Here is a 17,441-nt window from a genome sequence, read left to right as displayed (position 1 = left end):
ACCTCGGCAACCATCTCTTGTGACTAAGAAAGCCTAAAGAGCATATTGATAATCTATAATGATGTCGAGAGAGTGCAGGTTATCAGAGAGCGACAGCAGGAAAGATTTCAAAGACACTCGGGTCTTGCTGGGAAAATAATGTCTGCTTTCATCTCCAAAAAAGCCTGTCACTTGAATAAAAAAAGGGCAGAGGTGCATACTGAGCGCACTCACTGATTTATTTGTCGTGTGTCAGTTTCCATTCAGGATGAAAAGCCGATAGCTTTTTTGTCTTGTGAGAGATGACAGTGCGAATGCATGGAAAAGGAAAGGAAGAGAGAGAGTCAGAGATGAAGAAAGAAATTTTAAATACTCTGTCACGCATCCAATAGGACAGGAACAAAGAGAGAGGGAGAGAGAAAAAATATATAAGAAACCCAACCTAATGTCCCTGCTGAAATGTAGGTGTTTCAATGTACTGGAAATGATAATTTTGATGCTCTTAGGTGATTGTGCTGGGGAGAGAGAACATTGCTGTACTTTTTTTTTAATCCTGCTGAGATTCAGCACATTTTGTGGGGATAGCAATTCAAGCTCCACACACATCACGAGATCTCCCTCAGTTTTCTGTGTGCTCCTGTGTTGAGATTACTAGGTAAGGAGAGGCTATTTCCAATGGAATTATGCCTCCATGAAATGTGCTGAGTGCACTACGTATTCTCTCACAACATTAGAGTTACTGATGCTTGTCACTGATGTCCTTCCCCATTACATCTTGTATGGAATTAAAATGAGTTATTCCCATAGGGCAAAGCCCACTGGGTGGGAAGAGAGGGGTTTTCAAGAGGCTTAAGCTGTTCTTTATACTGTGATTAAACCACCCCCTTATAGTCTTTGCTGATGCTAATATTTTCTCAACTTTAAAACTAATTGGCTGGCCCCACTATGCATTAGATCCAGACAATGGCATACAGAATTGTTTTCTAAACCTCTTACTAGACTGCTTCCTACATATTATGAGCTGAACCAGATGCATTCTTACCCCCAATTATATTTAAATCCATTCTAAACACCACTCGTAAAGTATACCGTAATTTAAGAAAGAGTGTACTGTATTGCAAAATCTGGGAAAGAATCTTCTAAATAATAATAGGGTGTCATTTTTGTTAAAACCATTACCCTTCTGTGCTATCCAGTTAGAGAATAATTTAATTCTACTCCATACTTTGAAAATCCTTACCTTTTCTCGCTTGCACCTTGGAGACTTCGGTTAAATTGTGACATGGGTCACAGGAAAATATATTTGGTGTCCTCTCCACCTTGGTAGATTTGTGTACAAGACTAAGCTACCTCAAAAATTGTCATCATCAGCATGAGTAGCAATTTATAGTTGGAAAAGGCTTATTTTAATACTGGTATAAAAGAGATATTGCAGGACTGAACTGAATTTGCAGAGCTGTTTGGAATTAGCATACACGAGTTACGCCTGGCTTTGGCCAACATTATTCATCCTTAACTTTCAAAGGAACTGAAATGTATAATAAGTATATCCCCAAACCCCACCTTAGGCCTACACTCTACTTCTTTGGCTTCTCAATTGCCTATGGCATCTGAGCCTTTTTCACAGGAACATGTGAATTGCAATATCAGAACAAACCAATGGTCCATCTAGTCCAGTATCATCTCTCCAACAGTGGTCAGTACCTGAAGCTTCAGAGTAAGGTGCAAAAGAAACCCTGCAGTAAGCAGTTATTAGATAAGCTGTTCACAGGAAAAATCCTTCCTAACCTTCATTAATTAGAGGTTGGCTTATGTTCCTGAAGGATGAAGGTTAGTGTCCCTTTCAGAATTCTTGGTTTATGGGCTAAACAAAGGTAGTGAGAGCAGTTTTATTGTGCATACATGCTGTTCATTTGCTTTCCGTTTCCTCTTCAGATGGAACTCCCAAAATCATTTCTGCCTTCAGTGAGAAAGTGGTGAGTCCAGGAGAACCTGTCTCTCTTATGTGCAATGTGAAGGGGACTCCTCTGCCTACAATCACCTGGACACTAGATGAAGACCCCATAATCAAAGATGGTAATCACCGTATCAGCCAGATTATCACCTCTGAGGGCAATGTGGTCAGCTACCTGAATATCTCTAACACTCAAGTTCGAGATGGGGGAGTCTATCGCTGTACTGCCAACAACTCTGCTGGAGTCATCCTGTACCAGGCTCGAATAAACGTAAGAGGTGCTTGTCAAATCAGCTCCTCAAAAAAAACACACATAACTCATTGTAGTGGAGAAGATTGTTGCATGCACTGGTCTGAATCTTGGAATGCCGAAACTGACTTACTGTGGTTCTCCCATCTTCACACCTCCCTCGACCCCCTCTAGAAACTCTGTTGTATGGTTTAAGGTTGGAAGGCCCCTTCCCTCTTTGGCTTGTGAAGTCAGCTTGTTATACAATCTCTTTCCCTAAACTTATGTTCCTCAAGCATGAGGGTTAGCGTCCTCACTAATATGTTTTCCTATTTTAGTTTTTGCATGCATGTGTTTCTTATTTTCCTCTCCTCCTTTAGTTGTCCTGCATTCATTGTAATTACTCATGCACATGGTACATTAGCTTGAACTTGTAGTTCTTCATGGCATAATACCCATCCTCATGATATTATATTTTATATACATCAGAATGAATGTTAACTTTGTCAGTGTTCTCATGTATAACAGGATTCTAGCTTAGCATACGTTTTAGTATTGGACATTTAATTAAATCATTCTCTAGTCTTTAATTTGTAATGCAGCAAAGATTTTATCAGACAAGTATTCAATAATACAAACATATACCACAGCCCTAATTAGAATGTATGCTGTAGGGCAAGAGAAACTAGAGCACATAAAGATTAGGGAGACTGCTTAAGTGGTTCTTAAAAGCAAAAACTGTCAAATGTTAAGAAGAAATGTTATGCAGGCTACATTAATGGATGTTGTAAACATTTATATAATCAGCAAAAAATGAATATTTCCTCTAGCAAGTATGCCCTTAAATTATTTTTAAGAGTTTCTTTGTACTTTTCCAGGGCCAGCAAGCATCCGTCCAATGAAAAATATCACAGCAATAGCAGGACGGGACACCTATATACATTGCCGTGTGATAGGCTATCCATATTACTCCATTAAATGGTACAAGAACTCTGACCTGCTTCCTTTTAACCATCGCCAAGTAGCATTCGAAAACAATGGAACGCTGAAACTCTCAGATGTGCAGAAGGAAGTGGATGAGGGGGAATATACATGCAATGTTCTGGTTCAACCCCAGCTGTCTACAAGCCAGAGTGTACATGTGACTGTAAAAGGTAATGTTTATATTGAAATATAAAGCTAAGCTAATGGCCAGAAGGTTTTTAATCAGTACAAGAATCCACACATGTAAAATTGTATTGGTGATTAGAAAATAAGCAATAGGACAGTTAATCTGCTTTTTTTTTAACAATTGTGTAGGCATGATATATAGCCAATAGTCATCTATAGATATCATATTATACCAGACTTGCTCTCATTGAGTTGTGCCTTGTCCTGTTGACTTCAGTGGGGCTACTTACTTAGTAAGGTACTGCGCACCATGAGTAAATCTCGGAGAATCTGGCCTTATATGATGACGAGGACACAAGTGCTTCTAAAAACTGAAGACTAAAGAGCATGGAATGTAATTCTTTGTTTTCTTATGAGATGACTCAGTGGCTGAGGATGACTGATCATTCAATGTTATGTTCACTGAAGTTTCATTGGTCATTGTCTCTTCTTGATGACTAAAGTCAGTTTTGTAACCTAGTTATTTTTCAGCTGCTAGCAAATGCAATGAGGTTTTGTTAGTTATGAATTGTGTCTATTTCTCCTTTTTCTCCAGTAAGCAGTAAACAGATTCAAGAGCTAAATTAATTAAACTTGATTTAAAAAAAAATAGGAATTGTTCTTTTCAGGGAGATGTTGATGCTTTAAAGAGAGAGCCATTTCTCTAAGTTCATTTTAATGTTACACCACTTGTAATTTGGAACAGGATGTTTGAATCAATACAAAAGTTCCCATACAAGGATGTAAACATTCAGAAGTAGATGATGATAATTTACAAGCTTTGCATCCAGACCATATACAAAGACATTAAAGATAAAAAGCACAAAAGTGCTCATTATGCCTGATTGTTCAAAACTAGGTTGTACTGCGATGTGGTCCAGTCCCCCATTCAAGATGACTAACAAGTTCATTTCACATAAGCCTACAGGAAGAACTGAAGTACATTTTCCCCTTATGAATTTGTTCAAAAGCTTTTCTACCCTTTTGCATTTTTCTTTGATTAATATGTCTCAGGCCTTAGATAAGATACCAAGAATATTTCTAAGCCTTTTTTCTTGTTTTCATTCTAGAATTATGTTAATTGCTTATTACTTGAAGGGGTGGAGGGATTAGGTTGTAACCAGTAGTACTGTGAACCCTTCAAGGAGTGACCCATCATGTTCTTTAGCCCAGAAGGGGCACTGTTCCACGCAATCTGTTATAAAAAGCTGCTAACACTGCAGCTTTTTATCATATGCTCTATCTTGTCTGTCACCGTAATAGTCTTGCAAAACTGCCGTTGGTGCATCTCTGTGAAAATGAATGTTAAATTAGTGATTGTGCTGATATCGTCTCTACTGTTCCCCCTGGTTGAGAATACCATCTTTTAATTATATCATTCTTCAAGTGCTTATGACAGCTAATGTAATCAGATGTAGATGGGAGTGCTCTTACTATATTTGTAAAGAAAAGCATTGGTGCCATACCTATGCAATTCAGATATCTAGATCAAAACACAACTGCCATTCTGAAAGCGATTTGATGCCTTAGATTCAGACATGTGGATGGATTTTAAGACTATGACTTTTATTAAACTTTAACACAGGGGAGGGGTGCTATCCACCCATCACTCCTGGTCTCCTATACCAGGCATTTAAGTGGTTCCAGTACAGCAGTTACAGGGCTCCTTCCGTATAACCCGTAAATTGGGGTAGGATTTCCTCAGCCCATGAGGAAATCCAACCTTGGCCCATGAGTGTCACCAGGTCTCACTCTATCCCATTAGCCCAAGACCCATCAGCAAAATCCCATGTCTTTTACCTCTGGGAGCCATTCACTTTATCTTTTTAATGGCACTGGAAACTGGCCACAAGTTTTGATGAATTAATAACTCAACCAGCTACCTCAGTTAGCAAGTACATTCCTGCTTAACCTACTGTGGCTCCAAGGTGCTGTGAGGAAGGCAAAAATCTCTCCAGGCCTCTGCCAACTGGCCATATGGAAGAAAAAATTCCTTCCTGACCCTCAATGTGTGAACAGCTAGACCCACAGCATCTGCCAGACTGGATTCCCATTCTTAGGTCCGGGTGGGTAGGAGGATGGGGCTGCTGGAATGGAGATGAAAGAGGCCCCACATGGCCCAGGCTTCAGGTTAAATTCCTGGAGTTCGGGGATGTGAGCCAAACATTGTCCTTCTCCCCCCCCCCCCCCCCCAAGCTGGCCAATGGGTGTCAGATACTCCAGGGGGGAGAGGAGGTAACTGGTGCCCCTCAATGTGTCTCCCACCCTCGCTGCTGGAGCTCCCCTCCTTCGCCACCAGCCCCATTAAGTTCCCCCACCCATTGAGGTGGGTGGGTGGCATTTTGACTTCCATGGATAACAGATTTCAAACTTGACTCTGCCTCTCTCTGAAAGTCTCAAACGATTCAGAAGCCTTTAATTTATCTTGACAAGAATGAGGTATTTAAAAAAATAAACTAGATAAATCCGCATCCTAACAAATTATTTTTACATTAAATACAAGATTCCAAAAATGGGCTTTATTCTGTTGTCTCGTCAAATCTGAACAAATTTTAATTTAGTTGTTATATATTTTAGCTGGAGTCCAGCACTGCCGTAAATTATCCTGGACAGCTACACATTTTTTTTGTTGCAATAGTTAATAACTACATACGGATTCTATCCTGCATATTATATATAGTTCCTTGGAGCATTAGCAGTTAACAACAGTCAGTATTTTCCTATTGCTTGAAAATATAATGTAAACTATTATAATTTTAGTGTGCTATCTTTTCCTCCATAATTCAGACTGACACTGTTATGTCTGATACTGAAAAATACAAAATGTGGAGCAGCTTCAATAGATTAATTCAAATATCTTGAAATAGTTTCATAGAGTTTAAGGCCTGAAGGGACCAGTAGATCATCTAGTCTGACCCTCTATATATCACAGGCCCTTACATTTCATCCATTTCATTTGCACAGCTAATCTTAATTCTGGCATTTCCTAACTTCTGAGTGCTTGCCTTTGCCACCTTAATAATATTTCTTCAATATAGCTATCTGTGGGTAATTTCCTGGCTTTTTAATAAACCAAATTGCAAAAGTAAAAATTCTATCCTATGGCATCATATTGATATCCACTGCACAGACTTCTGTCTCTTGAACTAAAGGGTGGTTCTCCTGTTTGCACAGACTCTTCTGTTCATTCCTCCCAAACTTGCCCCATTCTGCTCTGTCCTGTCCAACCTGTCCTTGTTTCAGTCCTTATCGTTTCCCCACCTGTGTCCTCCTTCCAGTTCCATTCTCTTCACCTCGTCAATCCCAGTCTCTACTCCTAGGCTTTTCAGTCCCAGTCTTCCCCTCTGAGCTCCCCATCCCAGTCTCCTTGTCCAACCATTTTCAGTTCTCCCTCACCCTCTGGGTACAACTCTTGTTCCCTCTGCATTTGAATTGGGCAGCTTGCTCCTCCATATTGACCGGACCCAAAAGGGGGTGTGACAGGGTGTATAAACCCTGCACTGGTGATAAAGGGTTTAAAGAGGTGCCGTGGGCAAGGCTAGCCCCATCCCTCCGGCTCTGTCAATCAAGTCAAGGGTGGAATAAAGGCTTAAAAACAGGAAGTTCCCAGCAGCTGCTGGGCAGCTGTGGGAAAGAGCATATGGCAACTCTACACTTCCCAGAGAAGACTCCTGGAAGCCTTCATGGGAACTTCCCTTGGGAAGGCCATTTACCATCCCCGGCCCCATGTGCTTACAAGGAGACAGTGACCCAGTTATACCAGCCAGGTAAGATAGGTCCGGCAAGCCCCAAGGTAAGCTGATTAGTTGTTTGGTGCTGCTACTCTCTACTCCTTTTGGGATTAGAGAAGCTGAGAACAGACAAAACGGACGAGGGGAGTGGGAGCCAAGAACTCCATCCCCAGAAATCCTAGGGACTCCTATTTAGGCAGAGGGGGGCACCCTGAGGACTTTTCAGTGCCCATCCAGTAGAAAGCACCCATCATCAGCCCGAGAACTGTGACAAGGGAACATTGAGAGCACAAGAGAGACAGGCTCCCTGCTGTCATTTCTGATGCCTGTCCCCAACCCACCCACAGCCATCCACAGCTGCAATTGCGGGAAAGTTCTGCTCCCCCTCCCCCCCCTTCCGACCCCCCCTCCGCCCGCTGCAAGCCGAGCTGGAGCATGCTGAGTGCAGATAGACTCTCTGGAGTTTTTAGCTGTGAAGTTCTAGCAAGTCTCTATTGAGCAAGTGTGAACTGTGATTTTTCAAAAAGTCATAACTTGGCCAACTGTGGATGGCTTTTTTTCAGGGATAGTGAAGGGCACATCCCTGGCACAAAAGCCACCTCCCTGACAAATGTGAAGTCCCTGCCCTAAAGCATGGGAGTGCGAGATCTTCTTGAAGGAAAGATTATTAGAATGGTTTACATGAGCATAACAATGTATTTTCCCCCAACCTTGTTTTGGAAACAGCCAAATGATTGTGGCTGAAATTTTCAAAAAAATGTCAGCCCGTGGCAGACACCCAGCATGTACAATTACAGCCCAGACCATTAAAGTAACTGAATACAGGGTGTGTGTATGTGTGTGTATATATATAATGATATTTTTTGAAACATATTGTTGAAAAATTAACCCTTCAAATTGTGAGATCAAAATTATTATTATATATTCAAGCTATAGTAAAACCCATCAGAACTAAGTGGTGATTTTTTTGGTCAGTCTCATAGGAGATGCTTCCCAGCTGAACGGCCTGCTCTCATTCACGTTTCTCTTACTGAAACAAATTGAAAAAGAAGCCCAAGAGAGGGGAGGATACAGCATCATTAAATATATGCAGTGTTAAAATGTAATATATCACTGATTCCATAGAGTTTATTTATGTCTATGGTTTAGAGGAAGTTGCACAACCTTACCTTTTGTAAACCTTATAAAAGAATTATATTAGAGGGTTTCTTCTCTGGTAACAGGAAAGCCAATTATGGGCTATTTCTAAGGTATTTTATGTTACAACTGTCTCAATAGCTCCTCTTTGCCTTTCTTGGGAAATGTCTGTTTTTCTCTAATTAATAAATAAAATGTTGCCCATTGATTTGCATTGCAGATCAGAGCATGGGAGGCTGCTTTAGAAAATGAAAACTATATAGGCATGAAAGGAGAAAACTAGAATCTTTCAAGGGTTCTTTGGATCTCTTTATACTTTCATCAAACAATCTGCTAGTTCTTCTTCGAGTGCTTGCTCATATCCATTCCATTAGGTGTGTGTGCGCGCCGCGTGCACGATCGTCGGAAGATTTTCTACCCTAGCAACACCGGCGGGTCGGCTGTGGAGCCCCCTAGAGTGGCGCCTTCATGGCGCTGAATATATACCCCAGCCGACCCGGCGCCCCCTCAGTTCCTTCTTACCGCCCCTGACGGTCGTTGGAACTGTGGAGCGCTGCTTAGCTGTTCTCCACTCTCCCTAGCTTAGTTTGTTGTATCACAGTTATAGTTATAGTTATAGTTCTAGTGTTTATAGTTAAATAGTTAAATAGTTTAAAAGTTGTTCTAGTTGTTCTAAGTAGTTCAGGGGATTAAGGGGGTCGTCTCCCCCTTTCTCCCCCGGCCGCGGGGCCGGGCTCATGCCCAACGCTCCCGGCTTCAAGCAGTGCGCCTCCTGCGCTAAGCCTATGCCCACGAGCGACCCGCACGACTCCTGTCTGAAGTGCCTGGGAGAGTCCCATCAAACAGACAAGTGCAAGATCTGTAAGGCCTTCAGACCAAGGACCAAGAAGGAGCGGGACTTTCGGCTCCGGCAACTCCTGATGGAGGCGGCACTTAGTCCGGACGCTCCATCTACAAGTCAGGCCCCGGCACCTAGCACCTCGGTGCGCAGTGCCCCGGCGGCACCGGCTATGACGACCACGCGAGTGGCGTCAGACAAGCCTCCCCGGCACCGGACCTCGTCGGCACCGCAAGCAGTGCCTCGGCGCCGGTCATTATCCCCGGGGCATAAAAAAGCCCATAAGACGGGGACATCCGTGCCGAAGACGCCGGCTCCCCCAGTGCCGGGGGTAGAGCTGCGTCCGCCGGTGGAGCACTGGAAACAGGTGCCTCCAGCACCGTCGACTCCGGCGCCGAGGCCGTTGAGTCCGGTGCAGATAGCGTCTCCACCGAGACCGGCGGTGATACAGTGCCTCCCGTCGACTCCAGAGACCTTCGCGGCGGCGAGAGACTTAATAGCTCTCACGGAGCCGGCACCGCCTCAACCACCGGCACCGACTGCACCGTTGACTCGCCCGGTCCAGTCGAGGGGGAAACCTGCCTTGATGCGCCCTCCATCGCAAGGGCTGGAACCTCGGCACCGATCCAGGTCCCGAAGCAGGTCCCCACGCCGCTCGCAGTCCCGGCACCGAATATCGCCTCGGCACCGGTCGTACTCGCGGCCAAGATCTTCTTCGCGGCACCGCTCTACGTCTCGGCACCGCTATGATCGTCGGCACCGATCAACGTCGAGACGTAGTTCTCGGCACCGCTACGGTCGACGCTCGACGTCGAGAGGCCGCTCCCGGCACCGGGCATACTCCAGGTCCTCGTTGAGGTCCAGATCCGACTCCCGGCACCGACGAGGTCATCGGCACCGGTCGCGGTCCCGGCACCGATCGCCGGCACCGCGTAGAGATAGATCATCTCCGGACCGGCACCGTGCGGCACCGCAGCCAATCGGAATCGTCTCGACGCTCTCGGCACCGCCGTGGCCATCGAGATCGGAGTCCCACTCCTCGGAGGACCTCTCGAGATCGGCATACCCCCCTCAGGGGCAAGCCGAGGAACAGGACTTGGGCCATTGGCAGGAGATGGCAGAGGACCATTCTCATGGCCCATCTCACTGGTCGTTTTGGACCCCGTGGGCGTACCATCAGGCGCAAGGGGCTCCAATTGCTTCGACCTCTCGCTCCGGTCACTCCATCAGAGGGGCCCCGGAGTCCACCATTTCGCGGCCTCCGCCAGGGGGCATGGAGGCTTCTGTGTCCGCACCACCTGACGCCCTGGACCCAGGCGCAGGTGATGCTCCAGCCCAGGAACAGAGAGACCAGGACCAGCCCTTGGATCCTGTTCCACCGGAGGCATCTTCCTCTTCTTCTCCAGATGAGGCAGTGGCGGGCACATCGTGCACAGGCCCACCTCCAATAGATCTTCGGGCTCACCAGGATCTTCTGCGCAGGATGGCCCGTAATATGGACCTGCAGGCGGAGGAGATAGTGGAGGTGCACGACCCGATCGTGAATATCCTTGGAGCGGATGCCCCATCGAGGGTAGCGTTACCCCTGATCCGCACGATACAAATCAATGCGGATACGATATGGCAAACTCCTGCCTCTATCCCACCCACAGCGAGAGGGGTGGAAAGGAAGTACTTTGTCCCATCTAAGGACTATGGGTACTTGTATACCCACCCCCAACCGTGTTCACTGGTGGTGGAATCAGTTAACGCACGAGAGCGCCACGGCCAGCAGGCTGCAGCGCCTAAATCAAAAGAGGCTAAGCGGCTCGATTTGTTTGGCCGTAAGGTATACTCAGCCGGAGGGCTACAACTTAGAGCGGCAAACCAACAGGCGCTACTGAGCCGCTACAATTTCAACTCCTGGAACTCTATGGTAAAGTTTAAGGAGTTGATTCCCCAAGAGTCCAGGGAAGAGTTTGGGGCCATGGTAGAGGAGGGCAAGAAGGTGGCTCGGACCTCCTTGCAGGCCTCCTTGGACATAGCAGACTCAGCTGCGAGGACCCTGGCTTCGGGTATCGCTATGCGCAGGATCTCCTGGCTTCAGGTTTCGGGTTTGCCTCCGGAGCTGCAGCAAACCCTACAGGATCTGCCCTTTGAGGGACATGGATTGTTCTCGGACAAGACGGACTCTCGCCTGCAGAGCCTCAAGGACTCGAGAACAATCATGCGCTCCCTGGGGATGCATGTTGTGGGCCCTCAGCGCAGACCATTTAGGCCGCAGCCTCAGCGCTTCTACCCCCCCCGCCTCGTCAGAGACAAGACTCGGCCCGGAGGCGAGGGCGAGGTGGTAGGAGAAGATGGGCTGGCCCTCAACCCGGTCAGAACCAGGGGCCACCAAGACCACCTTCAGGTCCTAGACAGAACTTTTGAAGGTGCGGTCGAGGACGGCGCCCCAGTCATCCCCCAGGATCCAGCCCCCTCCTTTCAGGATCGTCTCTCCCACTTCCACCGCGCTTGGTCCCTTATAACTTCGGACTGTTGGGTCCTCCGCACGGTGGAGAGGGGATACGCTATCCAGTTTTCTTCTATCCCCCCCTCCCACCCCCCTTCCCCGTCCCTCTTCAGGGACCCTTCTCACGAGCAACTTCTTATACAGGAGGTTTCTACGCTCCTGGCCATGGGGGCCATAGAGGAGGTTCCGATAGAGTTAAGGGGCAGGGGATTTTATTCCCATTACTTCCTGATCCCCAAGTCCAAAGGAGGTCTGCAGCCCATCTTGGACTTGCGCGGACTCAACAAATTCGTAGTAAAGTTGAAGTTCCGCATGGTCTCTCTGGGGGCCATTATCCCTTCCCTCGATCCTAAAGACTGGTTCGCCGCCCTCGACATGAAAGACGCATACTTTCACATCTCAATTTACCCACCTCACAGACGCTTCCTGCGATTCGTGGTAAACGCGGTGCACTACCAATTTGCAGTCCTTCCCTTCGGCCTATCCTCGGCCCCAAGAGTGTTCACGAAATGTATGGCTGTCGTGGCAGCGTACCTTCGTCGGCAAGGGATACAGGTGTTCCCGTACCTAGACGACTGGCTGGTACGCGGTCGCACCAAGGAGCAAGTTCAAGCTCACGTCCACATAATAGTGCACACATTCAACGAGTTGGGCATCCTACTCAACAAGGACAAATCCACTCTAGAACCTACCCAGAGAATAGAATTCATAGGCGCAGTTCTAGACTTCAGACGTGCACAAGCCATCCTGCCAGACAACCGATTTGGCACCATCACGAGCCTCATTCAAGGGCTCCAGGCGTTCCCAACTACCACGGTGAGGTCGTGCCTTACCCTGCTGGGTCACATGGCTTCCTGCACGTACGTAACCAGGCATGCCAGACTTCGGCTTCGCCCACTCCAGACCTGGGTGTCGTCAATATATCGACCACATCGGGACAGCCTGAACATGGTGGTCACGGTCCCGATCTCGGTCCTGACCTCCCTCACCTGGTGGCTAGATCACAATGTGGTCTGCGAGGGGATGCCATTTCACGCCCCACAACCCTCTCTGCACCTGGTCACAGATGCTTCATCTCTGGTTTGGGGCGCCCATCTCAACGAACACCATACCCAGGGCCTGTGGACTGCACCCCAGTTAGCCCTGCACATCAATGTTCGGGAACTGATGGCGGTGCGCCTGGCGTGCCAGGCATTTCTCAACCTCCTATGTGGCCGATGTGTGTTAGTTCTCATCGACAACACCACGGCCATGTTTTACATCAACAAGCAAGGAGGAGCACGTTCGTCAATTCTATGCCAAGAGGCCATTCGCCTGTGGGACTTCTGCATCGCCCACTCAATCCATCTCACGGCATCGTTCCTCCCTGGAGTCCAGAACACTCTAGCGGACCGACTCAGCAGGTCCTTCCAGACGCACGAGTGGTCTATCCGTCCGGACATCATACATTCCATCTTCCAAAAGTGGGGGTTTCCCCAGATAGACCTGTTTGCATCTCGAGACAACAGGAAGTGCCACGTGTTCTGCTCCCTACAAGGTCGAGCTCCGGGCTCCCTCTCAGATGCGTTTCTCCTTCCCTGGAAAGACCACCTGTTTTATGCCTTCCCTCCGTTTCCTCTGGTCCACAAGGTACTGCTCAAATTGCGCAGAGACCAGGCACGGGTAATTCTGGTCGCTCCAGCGTGGCCGAGACAACATTGGTACACCACACTGTTGGAACTCTCGGTTCAGACACCGATCCCGCTTCCGTTGTGTCCGGATCTCATCTCTCAGGACCACGGCCGGCTGCGTCACCCCGACCTGCAATCACTCCACCTCACGGCGTGGCTGCTCCATGGTTCACCCAGGCAGAGCAGCAATGCTCGCACTCTGTCCAACAGATTCTGCTGAGCAGTAGGAAGCCCTCAACACGCACCACGTACCTGGCCAAGTGGAAGCGGTTCTCCTGTTGGTGCGAACAACGAGCCATGTCCCCGTTGCAGGCACCCATTCCTCTCATTTTGGAATATCTCCTCTCCCTAAAACAGCAGGGGTTGGCGATATCTTCAATTAGAGTTCACCTGGCCGCTATATCGGCCTTTCACCCAGGGGAACTCGCGTCCTCGGTATTCTCTAACCCGATGGTCGTTAGATTCCTCAAGGGCTTAGACCGGATGTACCCACAACAACGTCAGCCCGTTCAGATGTGGGACCTCAACCTGGTTCTCTCCAAGCTCACAGGTCCTCCATTCGAGCCACTGGCCACCTGTTCACTTTTGTACCTATCCTGGAAGACAGCCTTCCTTGTAGCCATCACCTCAGCAAGGCGCGTTTCTGAACTCAGGGCGCTTACATCCGAGCCCCCTTATACAGTTTTCCATAAGGATAAAGTGCAGCTTCGTCCACATCCTGCCTTTCTCCCTAAGGTGGTTTCTCCTTTTCATATCAACCAGGACATCTTTCTCCCGGTCTTTCATCCCAAACCACATGCCACTCGCCAGGATCAACGTTTGCATTCCCTGGACGTACGAAGGGCCCTGGCCTTCTATATTGACCGCACAAAGCACTTTAGAAAGACGACGCAACTCTTCGTTGCAGTGGCCGACCGAATGAAAGGCTCACCGGTCTCCTCACAACGCCTATCCTCCTGGATTACGTCTTGCATCCGGACTTGCTATGACCTGGCAGGTGTCTCAGCACCGCACCTCACCGCTCACTCCACGAGGGCCCAGGCTTCCTCGACGGCTTTCCTGGCACAAGTTCCGATCCAGGACATTTGTAGAGCAGCGGTTTGGTCATCAGTCCACACATTTACAGCTCACTATGCACTAGTGCAGCAGTCCAGAGACGATGCTGCTTTCGGATCAGCGGTTTTGCACACAGCAATGTCTCACTCCGACCCCACCACCTAAGTTGGGCTTGGGAGTCACCTAATGGAATGGATATGAGCAAGCACTCGAAGAAGAAAAGACGGTTACTCACCGTTGTAACTGTTGTTCTTCGAGATGTGTTGCTCATATCCATTCCAAACCCGCCCCCCGTCCCCACTGTCGGAGTAGCCGGCAAGAAGGAACTGAGGGGGCGCCGGGTCGGCTGGGGTATATATTCAGCGCCATGAAGGCGCCACTCTAGGGGGCTCCACAGCCGACCCGCCGGTGTTGCTAGGGTAGAAAATCTTCCGACGATCGTGCACGCGGCGCGCACACACACCTAATGGAATGGATATGAGCAACACATCTCGAAGAACAACAGTTACAACGGTGAGTAACCGTCTTTTCTTTCATGCTTGGTTCAATCGTTAGTATATGTCTGACAGTAAATGTGAGCTTCGTTGCATGCATGTACATAAAGAAGGCCTTACTCCATTTCTGCACTAGTGAGACTAGTGTTGCAAGGTTTGGGGTGAGAAACATTTGTTAGTCTCTAAGGTGCCATAAGTATTCCTGTTCTATTTTTAGCTTTGATATCCTTCCTAGCCTCTGCTGTAAGTGAGCTGAGACAAGGCACTGAGGCCTGAACAGCTTAAATACACAGTTTGCGTGAAATGATATTTTAACCTTGTATAGGCTTGAGAAAACACTATATGGTAAGACAGCCCTACACTGTGTCCTCTCATTGCTGATATGCTTTGCAACTTCACTATAGTCTAATACTGTATTATTATTCTAATAGTAGGTTAGGGGTTTGTTACAGGAGTGGGTGGGTGAGATTCTGGGGCCTGCGTTGTGCAGGAGGTCAGATAGATGATCATAATGGTCCCTTCTGACCTTAAAATCTATGGTCTATGGGTAATACTTTTCAACAAAGCAAGGAAACAGTTTGTGCTGTCTTGTCAGGTGAAAGTTGATGGATATGTCCATTGCATATGCCAGGTGCAAATCAGCTATGATCCCCCTTCCTAGTACTGTTTTATTTTTATATTTTGGAGTACCTTTATATTAATTGGCAACCTTGCTGCTCTTATTGCTATGTTCACATGAAATATCTTCTGTGGGAACCTTCCAAATTCACGTCTCAACTTTTTAAAAATTGTTTTGTATGCATTAACACAGTGTAGAGGTTGCTGAATTCCATTAAAAAAAAACCACAAATGTGACGTATCCTGAGTCCTGCAGTAGACAATATATCTGTTCTGCTATGTATTTCTGATTATTTTACTTCCAAAAATGCAAACAATGGCACCGCTGAAAAATAGACGTGGAAGCTGTTACATTGCTATGATTGTACTGTATTTGTGATGGAGAATTAGTCATATACATGTATGTAACAAAATATTTTGTGTACTGTTGTTTAATACAAATAGAAAAGTATGACATATTAATTTTGGTTTGATAACTCTTTATGAAATGTATTGTATTTGTGTGTACAGGAGTAGTAGAGCTGGCTGGGAATTTTTTGACAAAATAGTTTTTCGTCAAAAAATGCCAATTCATCAAATCGGGCACAGAAACATAGCAGTTTTGATGAAACTTTACTCAAGTCCAGTTTGGAATTTCTTGTGAAAGAGAGAGAGAGAGAGAGAGGTACTCCAGCACAGCCAATAGTCCAGTGGCTAGGGCACTCATCTTGGATATGAGATACAGGGTCTTAAACCTGGGTTTTCTATATCCCAGTGGAGTGTGCTAACTACTGGGCTGACAGCATTAAGGGAAGCACAGCCATCACTGTCTGAAAAATGTCATCCATCTCTACCCTTAACGCCATGTTAATGCAGGGTTTTCATTTGTTTTGGTTTAAGTTCTTTGCATTTGAATTTCCCTTGTTTGGGGGAATTTTTCATTTCCCTTACTGATATTAATTGAAAAAGAAGTCCAAGAGAGAGGACGATGCAGCACAATTTTAAAATAATGCAGTGTTCAGAAGTGATGTCACTGATTTCATAAAGCTTATTTATCTCTGTGATTTAGAGACCTTCCCACTACCTCCTGCTGAAGTTACACCACCTTACCTCCTGCAAACCTGATAGAGGAATTATATCAGGGTGTTTCTTCTCTAATAACTGGCTCTTACTCATTTATTTGAGGGTTATGGCTGGTATATGTGTATGATATATATAATATATGTACTACACATGAATATTATATATGTGTACACACATATATGTAAGATTATAATATCAGGATTATGAATAATGGAAAAGTGGATGTAAAACCAACTGCCTGGGTGTAATTCTGGAATTATGATAGCAGGGGAGTTGGTGTGAAACCAGTATGACTGTCAAAGTAGTTGCAGGAGTCAATTCGAGAGCCAGTAGTCCTTTAAAATCATCCTGCCGGTGGTCCCCTCTCACTTACATCAGTGGCTCTTAGCTCAAGTCCTTTAGTAGATCTCAACCTCTCACCTATAACATGAGGAGAGAGGCAATCTCTAGTGTGGCTAAGGCCCAAACTGTGGAAATGGTTAGCTCCCTGTGCAGACAAAGGCATAGTAAGACTCAATGGTTGGAAGCTGATATTACATACATTCAGGCTAGAGCTAAGGTGCAAATGTTTAACAGTGAAGGTAATTACCCATTGGAGCAATTTACCAAGGAACATGTTGGATTCTGTATCAACTGAGATCTTCAAATCAAGATTGATGTCTCTGTAAAGTACATAGTCCAGCTCAACCACAGTTCAATGGAGGAATGACTGGGTGAAAAACTGTAACTTGTGTTATGTGGGAGGTTAAACTACGCATTCACAATGCCCCCTTCTGGCCTTAGAATCTATGTAAACCTTCTTGCATTTCCTAATTTATGAGTGCTTGATTTTGCAATATTTTTAATGTAGGGTTGGGTATTTCAGGGGAGTTGGTACTTTATATATATGTCATTGGCATAGAAGTGAAGAATGCACTATGATACAGTGCCCTGATAAATGAGGGTCTTTGCACAGCAATAGAGTCACACAGATCAGCCCCCCTCCCTTTTTTTATGCAGTTGCTTAGCAAAGGCTTTTAGAACATTGTTT

General features: G+C 46.4%; 1 protein-coding gene across 1 annotated transcript in view; it reads left to right on the top strand.

The window, feature by feature from the left end:
• Positions 1-17,441, top strand: part of DSCAM (DS cell adhesion molecule) — a 630,903-nt gene that overhangs the window by 381,587 nt on the left and 231,875 nt on the right. The window contains exons 7-8 of the mRNA XM_054049425.1: positions 1,915-2,211; positions 3,041-3,316. Of these exons, the coding sequence (XP_053905400.1) occupies positions 1,915-2,211; positions 3,041-3,316 (573 nt within the window). The remainder of the gene's footprint in view (positions 1-1,914; positions 2,212-3,040; positions 3,317-17,441) is intronic.

This window comes from Malaclemys terrapin, chromosome 1, assembly GCF_027887155.1.
Source record: "Malaclemys terrapin pileata isolate rMalTer1 chromosome 1, rMalTer1.hap1, whole genome shotgun sequence".
Lineage (NCBI taxonomy): Eukaryota > Metazoa > Chordata > Testudines > Emydidae > Malaclemys > Malaclemys terrapin.
The sequence above is the reverse complement of the archived record's forward strand: the minus strand, read 5'-3'. Positions and strand labels throughout refer to the sequence as shown.